The sequence below is a fragment of the Lepidothrix coronata genome, unplaced genomic scaffold (genome assembly GCF_001604755.1).
Source record: "Lepidothrix coronata isolate B3197 unplaced genomic scaffold, Lepidothrix_coronata-1.0 Scaffold108, whole genome shotgun sequence".
In the NCBI taxonomy this organism is placed as follows: domain Eukaryota; kingdom Metazoa; phylum Chordata; class Aves; order Passeriformes; family Pipridae; genus Lepidothrix; species Lepidothrix coronata.
Genome location: NW_016690288.1, coordinates 935,863 through 946,677, shown reverse-complemented (window position 1 = coordinate 946,677; position 10,815 = coordinate 935,863). Strand labels below are relative to the sequence as shown.

Genomic DNA, 10,815 nt, shown 5'->3' with positions numbered 1-10,815 from the left:
TCTCTGGGCAGCCTGTGCCAGGGCCTCCCCACCCTCCCAGCCAACAATTCCTTCACAATATCCCACCTATCCCTCCCCTCTGGCAGTTTAAAGCCTGGCTAATTTAGTGAGAACATGTGCCTGCACACCAACTAGCCCTAAAATAAATATTAATATTGGCTCAATTGTCTCTTCATACAAAGGACACAAGTGCTGGAAGCTGAGGGTCCTGGGTTTGTCTTCCCAAGGGATCACAGTGCCTGAAGTGCCTGAATTCTGTCACCTCCACAGAGCCTGTCTGCCTTTGGGACAGCTCTGCTCAGAGCCTGCTCCTCTAAAATGCATCAAAATGCATCACTTTATTTCATTTGTCTTTTCATTGCTCTGTCACTTCCAAAAGTTCGAGGAACTGGAGCTTCACGGGGGAGCTGATGGATTGACAACGATGTTTGCTGCTAATAATCCCCCAAGCAAACCAACCTCAGGGGGAAACATCTAAACCAACACACTCAGCAAGAGTGGGAAGAGATTAAAAACATGCAAATCATTGTTATGTGATTATTTTCCTCCAGGGAAGGCAACAGCCTCCCACTCCCTGCTCCAAAAATGGGGCAATTCCATGAACTCCACCGTGGACCTCGCCGGGTTCTCTCCTGAGGGTCGTGCTGCTGCTCAGTGTGGGAATGTTGGACACTGGAGAACAGCTCTGGAGGGAACTGCACCACCCTCCTGGCTCCTTTTGAACGGAGATCTTTCCTCTCCAGGCTACATCTGCTTATTTACATGAAAAAAAAGGATCAAAATCAGTTTGGAACCCTTCCCACCACGCTCACAGTCTGCTGAATACTTCCACCAGCTTCCTCAGTTGCTCTGCCATAAGTGTCTCCACCCTGATCCATTCTTTTACCTGTCGGTAAATGTGTGGGGATACATAACTATCTATTTTAATTACCACTTTATAGTGTGGTGTGTTATTCAACAGCCAAAATAACAAAATCATCTCTCTGTGACACCATTCCCCCCACCAGCTCTGGAGGCTGCTCCCATCTCAGAGGGCAGGATTTCTGTCTTTGCCAGCACAGAAATACACCCAAAGCTCCACAGACAGGCAGAAAACACACAGACAAAGAAACAATTTCTCAATGAAGTGGCAAATTTGTTTTTTAAAAAAAAAAAAGCCTTTAAGGAATTTCTCTTGAAGATCAGCACCTTCCCCCCCACTTGATAGGACTGTGTTGGGGCTCTACTGGGAAATTGTAATAATAAATTCAGAGCCTGAATTTATTCTGGCTCTGGCACAGGGAGAGGTGATGCCACAGCACCAGGAACACTCAACCCTGGTGGATGAGGGAAAACCTGAGCATGGATGGGCAGGGCAACATCTCCACCTTGATGGATAAGGAAAACCTCCCTGCAGATCACCAGGAAACATCACCATGATGGATGAGGAAAAACCTCAGCATGGATGTCCAGGGAACATCTCCACCCTGATGGATAAGGAAAACCTCAGCATGGATATCCAGGGAAACATCTCCACCTTGATGGATGAGGTAAAACCTTAGTATGGATGGCCAGGGAATCATCTCCACCCTGATGGCCCAGGAAAGACTTTCCTGTAGATCATGAGGGAAAAATCTCCACTCTGATGGCCAGGGAAAAAACTCAGCATGGATGGCCAGGGAAACATCTCCACCTTGATGGATAAGGAAAAACCTCAGTATGGATGGCCTGGGAATCCTCTCCACCCTGATGGCCAAGGAAAAACTTTCCTGTGGATCACAAGGGAAACATCTCCACTCTGATGGCCAGGGCACAATTCAGTGTGGATGGGCCAGGGTAACATCTCAACCCTGGTGGATGAGGGAAAACCTGAGCATGGATGGGCAGGGCAACATCTCCATCCTGATGGTCAAGGAAAACATCCCTGCAGATCACCAGGGAAACATCACCCTGATGGCTGAGGAAAAACCTCAGCATGGATGTCCAGGGAACATCTCCACCCTGATGGATGAGGAAAAACGTTATTATGGATGGCCAAGGAAACATGTCCACCTTGATGGATAAGGGAAAACCTTCCTATAGATCCCCGGGGAAACATCTCCACCCTGATGGTCAGGGGGAAAAAAACTCAGCATGGATGGGCCAGGGAATCCTCTCCACCCTGATGGATAAGGAAAAACCTTCCTATAGATCACCAGGGAACATCTCCACCCTGATGGATGAGGAAAAACCTCAGTATGGATGCCCTGGGAATCATCTCCACCCTGATGGCCAAGGAAAAACTTTCCTGTGGATCACGAGGGAAACATCTCCACTCTGATGGCCAGGGCACAAATTCAGTGTGGATGGGCCAGGGTAGCATCTCAACCATGATGGATGAGGGAAAACCTCAGTATGGATGCCCAGGGAAACATCTCCACCCTGGTGTCCAAGGGAATCTCCCATCCCATGGTAACTCAGGACAGCTGGTGCCTGGAGAGCCATCTGCCAGGGCCACCAGTGTGCCACCACCTTTGCTCCTCACAAACACCAGGCTGGGCCAGCAAGGCCGTGCCCAGTGCCAGGGGGACACCCAGGGGTGGTGGCTGGGTGGGCATGGCAGGGCAGCAGTGGAAACCCTTCTCTTCCATAGGAAATTCCCAGCAATCCCCAACACAAGCTGCTCCTTGTGCCTCTGCACGAGCAGAAATCCAGAAATGCCCTCTGGAAGAGGCACCAGGATGCTCCAAAAGCTGCTTCAGGGCTGTCCCATGAGGTATTTTGCTGATAAAACTGAAAATCTTAATATCTAACCAGGCCATCACTCCAGGTTGGATGGTTCCAGGTGGGTTTATTCAGAATTCCAGAACCCCAGAGTGGTTTGGGATTGGGAGAGACCTTAAAAACCACCCAGTGCCACCCCCTGCCATGGGCAGGGACACCTTCCACTAGCCCAGGTTGCTCCCACCTGGCCTTGGACACTTCCAGGGATGGGGCAGCCACAGCTTCTCTGGGAAGCTCTCACTGTTAGGCCTCCAATTAATGAAGTTTTAATGAAATCAGGGCTTAGAAAGGAGATGGAGTTTTCATGGATCAGTGACATTTTTTATTAGAAAAAATACCCTGATCAGCTGTTGAAGATGCATGTCCTTCTCCAGAGCTGGAACAGCAGCTGATGACTCTCAGGCTGGAAACAGCTTGACTTTATTAATACATTTCATAATTTGGTGAGAAAATTGGGATTGGTAGCTGCAGAGCAGAGGAGGCTTCAGCAAGGCTACAGGTGAGGTCCTTAGCCCAGTGGGATGGAGAGAAATGGGGAATTATTGCCAGGGGATGATTTGGTGTCAGGAGAAATCAGTGAGTGAGGAAAATTTTAATGTGTCACGAAGCTTATTTTCCATATCCAGAATCACAGGATGGTTTGGGTTGGAAGGGACCTTAAAGACCCTCCAGTTCCACCCCCTGCCATGGGCAGGGACATCTTTCACCAGACCAGGTTGCTCCAACCTGGCCTTGGCCACTTCCAGGGGTGGGGCAGCCACAGCTTCTCTGGGCAACCTGTGCTTCTGGCTTCACATGTTCAGGTTCCAGCAAAGGGCACCAAAAATCTTGGATGCACGCTGGGAAAACCTGAGTTAAACCCTGTGCTGTAGAAATTTCCTGGCAGAGGGACCTGCAGGTCCTTCCTCAGCGCCACAGCATCCCCTGCTCGTGTGTCTCACACCAACAAACCTCAGCCACCACCTGGGCTACAAAGACCCCACCCCAGAGATCTTCTGCAGCTTCTCCATTTCCATTTTTCTAGAAATCTTCCTTCCTTTCTTTTTTTTTTTTTTTTTGTTGTTGTTCCAAGCAAGTAATTTCTTTTTTAGCTTTTCTTTCACACAAAAGGTCATTTTCTTTCTAAACACATTTGTCCCCTGCAAACATTTGCCAACACTTGAGGGGTTTGTTTGTTTGTTTATGAGCAATGCAGTGTCTATTTTCCTGGTTTTGCCTCTAATTCTTCAATTGCAGTGTCTCTTTTCCTGCTTTTCCCTCTAATTCTTCAATTTTCACAGTGTTTTTGCTCCACTGAAAGCCAGGGCTGGGAGGCAGGGCAATATATGGATTCCCATCTCAAAATGGGGATTCCTTAGGACAAAGAAATAGAAAAGGGCCACCACTATCAAGCCTGTTTTAAACAATTCCCAAGCTCTGATCTCCACTAAAATCAGACTTTTCTTATGGTCAATTAAGGACTCGAGAAATTCACTGCAGTGCAGTGAAAGAGGGGATTTTGTTACAGGAACTGAAGTATCCAGGGAAGCCAAAGGCAAAGTCCTCCAGTGACACCCGGATTGCAGACCCTGACTCGTCCTTTTCTCTGTGCAGAGGGGAAGGATGGATCCTGGGATCTGGTGCTGCTTGGGATTTAAGGACTTGCCTCTGGAAGAAACTCCCTCCCGACCCTGGGAGGGCTGGGATCTGGGATTTGAAGACACAACTGCTGTTGATAAAACTCCCCTGGGTGTTTTTGTGCTGCCTCTGCCCCATCACCCAAAGGCACCTTTCAAAGGCATCCAGAGAAAAATGATCCCCATCCCAACACAAGCAGCTCTGGGAATGTTTCTGGTCCTCAGAGGGGCTGGAGAATCGGATCCCCTGGGCAAGGAGGCCACAAAAAGCTCCAAACCCTCTCCCCAACCCTGTGCACACATCAGATGATGCTCACAAAGAGTCATATTTCCTAAACATTTCTCCTCACATTTGCAAGCAAAACCACTGAGCAGTTCCTATTTCCCACATCAAGCAGGGGCAATAAAACCCACAAAAAAGCCACAGAGCTGCAGCCTGAGTTTATATATAAACTGGCCTAGAAAAAACAACCTCTGTACAGCAAGAGCTGGTGGGGTTTAAGTCCATGAGTGTGCACAAAGCCCCATCAGCTCCTGCCAGGGCAGCTTTCCACTGTCATCCCGCAGGCAGGAAGCCTCTGGATGTGAACTGGCTGCTTTAAATAGGCTGTGAACCAAAGCTGGAGAGCATTTCTGAAGGCTAAATGTGTCAGGAAGGTGGGTGAGGAGAAAAAACCCAGCGGGACAATGAAGCTGGGCTTTTTTGCTGCTCTTGGTTCACAGCTGCTTCCAAAACGTTGCCATTTCCAGAGCCTCCAGTTCTGAGCTGTAAATTTGATCCTGGTGACTTGAGAAGTGGATTTTGTTACAGGGATAAATGTGCCGTGGTGAAAATGAGGCTCCTTCACAGAAAGGGATAAAATAGGGCCTCCCAAAATCGCTCACTCCTGCCTGGTGGTGGATCCATACCCTGCAAAGGGGTTACAGGGATGGGACAGTCTCCCTGTCCAGGGACAGCTTTACCACCATGATCCAGGAACCTCTGCAGGGTTCACATCTGCACCAGCTGTGACAGCACATCTGTGCTGGGCACAGGGATCAGGAACAAAGAGCAGGGTCTTGTTGATGGATCCAGGGTTCAGCTTTCCCAGCCATGGAGTGCAACCTACTCTTTGCCAACAAAGGGAGATTTAATGGAGCAACCAGAACTGTCTCCTGCTGATAATGGTCTTGGCACCAACAGAGCAGGTCCATTGTACATAAATCAGGAAGGTCCTTGAAAGCCTTGCTGGGACCTCTCAGGTGGCTTTGAGTGTCCCCAGTGCACACAACACCTGAGCCACTTTTCCAGGCTTTCTTTTTACCACCTGGAGTAAAAGTGGCACTTTTGAAGCACGAGGCATCTCTGCATCACTGAGTCACAGACTCACAGGATGTGCTGAGCTGGAAGGGACCCCCAAGGATCGTGGAGTCCAACCTGCCACCTGCTGTGCAGGACCCACCTCCCCAGTCCTGCCTGTCCCCCCCAAAACTGCAGAGACACCTCTCCAGTGGGGAAGTGTGAACTCTGAGCAGCAGAGCCCCTGTGTTGGTATCCTGCTCTTCCTGCTCCTGCAAAGCAGCTTTATTTATCCCAAAATAAATATTTTATCCCAAAATAACCAGGCTGCTCCTGAGCACTGAAGGGACACCACAGCTGAGTGGATGGTGCAGCCCCATCCCCTGGTGCAGGACAAAGCTGCCACAGCTCCAGTGCTCCAGCACAGGAGGAAATGCTGTTCCCTGCAGCTTCCACATGCACACAGTGAAGGGAGAAAGGGGGGGGAACATAATCAGGCCTCTCAGATGATCCCTGTACAAAGTATTGACTTTTCAAAATAATCTCATCAGTGCTGCCGGGCACGGGATTTATTCTGCTCATGGTGCAGTTGCAGCCTTGCTGTTTAACCATTCAAACTCGTTCTGACTTCCAAAAGCATTTTAAGCCAAGACAGGGGTTTATTTTAATTAAAACCCTGTCATCCAAGGTTGTTATTACTCTGGTCCTGTTCCTTCCCCCAGGGACTGGAGATCCTCCACGCTACATCCTGTAGAACACTTGAGCCTGAAGGTCTTTGCACTCAGCAAGTGGACAAAAAACTGTAAATGAATATAAAATCTCACTTTCTCCCCTCTCTTTTCATCCCTGGCAGGGCACAGGGCACAGATTTGGAGTCTGTTTGCCAAAAAAAACCCCAGGAGCTGCTATTTACCAATACTGATGTTTGGCTTTCCTGTGATGCTCTGGGTCTAAACCCCTTCCCACCCCTGAATGGCCCTGCAGTGGAAATGCCTCCAACTCACCTGGACAAAACACAGCCCTCGGGGCAGAACTGGAACCATTAGGCTTTTTTCTCATTGTTTTTTTTTTTTCTCCCCATTTCATTCTGAATGAAGGTGGAAGCAGCCAAAGGGGGCGTTGGAATATACGCTGCAGGCATTTCATGGGGGGTCTGCCCCAAACCAGGCCTTCCCTGGCTGCTTCCAGCCTTCCAGCTCCTCCTGACTCCCACCCTGCCTGCCCAGGGCTGGCTAAGGGTTACCAGGTGTGTGCAAGAAGAAACATTTAAGATGGTTTAAGAGTGTCTTAAACATTTGAGACAGTGAAAGATGCCTGTGCCTGGGTAAATACCACTTCCACTTGCACACAGGGTGAGAAAACCCTCTGGAAAACAGAGCAGGAGCACCTGGGGATGTTCTCCAGAAGGGGTTCAGTGGGACCTGCATCTCCCAGGGGAAATGATGGACTTTTGGGATGGAAAACAGCCCATGTTTCCCCACCTCTCCTGATGTCTCATTGGTGTATTTGCAGGGCTGAATTTTGCCTCCCCTCAAACACCTCCTGACCCTGTGCAGGGAGCAGGGAGAGCCATTCCAGGTGGAGCAGAACTGATCACTCTTTCCTGGGAAAGCAAGAGCAGGATGCCCTAAACACACACTGACAGGATTCAGTTTAAGGGATGAGCCTGAGATGAGCTCAGCTGGGTAAAACCTGGTGCTAACAAAGCCAAGCTCAGGGTTCAATCCCCTGGGTGGACTCGCTGGTCCTCGTGGGTCCCTCCCAGCTCAGACCTTCCTGTCATTCCAGAGAGTCTAAACAATTCTGGAAATCCCCCAGGGGAAAGCAAGGAGGGAAAACACATCTGGGGGATGTATAGAGACCCTCCATGTCTCTACTACCTGTCCAAGCTCAGGCCTTGGCTGAATCCCCCCTCTCCCAGGCTGTCCACTGCTCTTGGGGCAACACATGGTAGTTGGGATGCAGCCTTTCCCTATTATTTCAATCCTGCCCTTTCCACACATGATTCCTCTCTCTCCTTCCTATTCTTCCACTGCTTCTACCCCTTTCCCACCTCCTGTAGCCCTCCTGCTGGTGTGAGATCCATCCCCTCTGCAGCTCCTTCCCTCTGGAACCACCTTCCCGTGTCCCACCAACTCCCTCCCGGCTTCACCTGCAAATGCAGCTCCAGGCCTGTTCCTTTGAATTCCTCCCTCCTTCTGCTGCTGTTTGTTATTTAACTCTGTAATTACACCATTTCAAGGGATTTTAAGGCATGTTTGGAACCGAGTTGGCACAGAAGTGCCCCACTCTAAAAGTGGGACCCTCAGCAAAAACACCCCGAGAGCCAAACCCGTGAGAGCTGGAGCGAAGCTGCTTGGATGGAAGAGGGGAAGGCACTTTCTGGATGCCAAGGTGGATCCTCTGTCCCCTTGGGACTGATGGAAGAGCCTCTCCCAGGTGCCTGTTGCTGCCTGTGGCTTTGGGGTGGTGTTTCAGGCTGGCACTGCCCACCCAGGTGACCCCCAGGCAGGGCTGTCCCTTCCTGTGCCACCCTGCCCTGGGCACAGCTCGTGGGCACTGCCCCCTCCTTGGGGAAGGGCTCTGGCAGCAACCCAAGCCCCCTCTCCCTGCCATTCCTTCCCAGAGAATGGGAAGGTTGCACGTCAAGGGGATGTGGGAAGCACAGCCAAGCCCTGATGCTGGAAAGGGCTTTGTTTCCCATCAGGAATCCCACTGGAGACAATGCAGAGCCAGAAATGCTCAAAATGAGGTGACTTATGGCCCTGCAGATGCCTTGGGTAAAGCCAGGCAGGAATGGGAAGAGGGAATCTGCTCCCTGAGTGACACCCATGTGAATTTTCCTTGCTTTTTCTTCGGAAAAAAGCAGCAAAAGGATTGTAATCTTCACTCCTATCCCAGGGGAAAAGCAATCTGAGCTGAAGCCTTCCCTTCCAAGGCTTTGAAATCCAGGGAAGTGCTATGGAAAGAGGTGTATTTTTACCCTTACAAGGAGAAGATCACAACCATTGTTTCCCAAGGCTGGTGGGATTCAGTCAGGGCTTTGTTTCCTGCAGGGACCCCCCAGGGCTGTCCCTGCCCACTGAGGGGGCAGTTGTTGGAGTCTCTGCTCAGTTTTCCCTCATCCCACCCCAGCTGGGGGGCAGGGAAAGCTGAGCCCAGGATCCTGCTGCTCCAAATCCACAGCTCCCATTCCCCCCCTGCCCCTCTTCCTCTGGGCAAAGCCACCTCAGGCATTCCCAGGGGCTGGAGGGGCACTGATCAGCAGCAGCTTCACCAGGAGAATTCAGAGAGGGCTCCAGACTGTTCTGCCTCCCCATCCAAGAGCTCAGCTCACGAGCTTGGCTTTCCCAACAGCTCCAGTGAGGGGCTGGAAGGGGAGCCTGGAAGGCTCAGTGGGACAGGATGGTGCTTCCACCCCTCCCTGGTGCTCTCCCGTGCTGGGATGAGGCTCCCAAGGTACAAAACATTCCTGGTTCTCCCAGTCCTGCCCTTCCTGGTGTCCTTCAGCCCTCACCTCCCCCCCAGGTTCGTTACACACCAGAGGCTTCACCCCCACCAAACTCTTGCTTTGACAACCAAATCCTGGGACCCAGAGCAGGATTTCCAGGGCTGTTTCTGTCACGTGCCAGCAACAAGCTTTTAAAAGACTTTAAAAATACTTTTAGAAAGCTCCACCCAGTTCAGTCTGGACTGTGCTGGAGGGCAGTAAAAGAAGACAGAAATGCTCATTTCCAGGTTTGGCTCTTGTGATTCCTGTGAACTTGGTCACAGCTGAAGTGTCTGAGCAGGCAAAGGCTGTTGATGGCCAGTGAAATGAGCAGCAATCTCACAGGAAGCCACACATTTAATCCACTGGCAAGAAAAGTGCAGCACTGTGGGTCTGGAGAGGTTTAATCCCTGCCATAACAGCCTGGACTGCTTTTCCTGGAAGCTGATGCTGTTGGAAATCCCACTGCAAGGCTGACAAAAGGCAGCTCCCACTGGCAGACCAAACCACCCCCCAAGGTAAAACATCCCCTGTGCCAACCCAGCCCTCAGCCTGGGCACTGAATTCACCCCAAAAAGCACCAGGGAGACCTGATCTCCTGGGCACACTTTGCTCCACAAGGAGCATCCCCCACCACAGCCCAGGGATGTGGAACAGTGACACAGTGGTAAAGATTCAAGGTTCCCAACTCCAAAAACTCATCAGGAAAAATCCTTCTCTCTTCCAAACCTGAATTCCAAAATGCTGCTAAAGATGTTGCCCAAATATGTGGGTGATTTGTTGTGTCCAACTCCATCCATCCACAGGAAGGGCTTTCCTGTCCTCCCACACAGGACACACACACAGCAGACCCCAGTGCCCTTTCCACAGGCATTCCCACTTGGAAAACATCGTGTTCTCCCCGACAAACCCATTCTGGAAGCTGCTGAGAGTTGGTTAAAGTTGCATTTAATGAAATGCTGACTTACCTGCCAGAATATGCTGTCTATTGTGTTCCCCAGAAAGCCATCCCTGCCCTCCGACGACACCAGCTTGGGGCCCAGGATGGTCATAAACTCATCGAAATCCACCTGGCCATCCCCTGGAATGAAAGGAAAACGTCACGGAATTATGGAGGCAGGGACTAGTTTGGCTGGGAAGGGACTTTTAGAGGCCATCTAGTTCATCTAGAGCACCTTCCACTGGATCTGGCTGCTCCAAACCCTGTCCAACCTGGCCTTGGACACTTCCAGGGATGGGGTAGCCACAGTTTCTCTGGAAAACCTCTGCCAGTGCCTCCCCACCCTCACTGTTATCAAGGAATTATCCCTGAGTGCCAGTGTCCAACCTGCTGCTCTGGATCTGCTGCACATCAAGGACCCACTGTGGCACCTCCCACATCAACTCCATGGTGCCTCCAGACCCAGATCCTTTGATATCCCAAAGAATGGCACCTCCCACATCAACCTCACAGTGCCTCCAGACCCAGATCCTTTGACATCCCAAAGAATGGCACCTCCCACATCAACTCCATGGTGCCTCCAGACCCAAATCCATTGATATTCCCAAAGAATGGCACCTCCCACATCAACTCCATGGTGCCTCCAGACCCAGATCCTTTGATATTCCCAAAGAATGGCACCTCCCTCATCAACTCCATGGTGCCTCCAGACCCAGATCCTTTGACATCCCAAAGAATGGCACCTCCC

The 10,815-nt window shown here is 50.8% G+C and overlaps 1 protein-coding gene across 5 annotated transcripts in view; it reads right to left on the bottom strand.

Moving 5' to 3' along the window:
- The window catches only part of CALN1 (calneuron 1), a 160,981-nt gene that overhangs the window by 44,304 nt on the left and 105,862 nt on the right, over positions 1-10,815 (bottom strand). For all 5 annotated transcript variants that reach the window (XM_017824101.1, XM_017824103.1, XM_017824105.1 and 2 more), the window contains one exon: positions 10,096-10,208. In XM_017824101.1, coding sequence (XP_017679590.1) covers positions 10,096-10,208 — 113 coding nt within the window. The remainder of the gene's footprint in view (positions 1-10,095; positions 10,209-10,815) is intronic.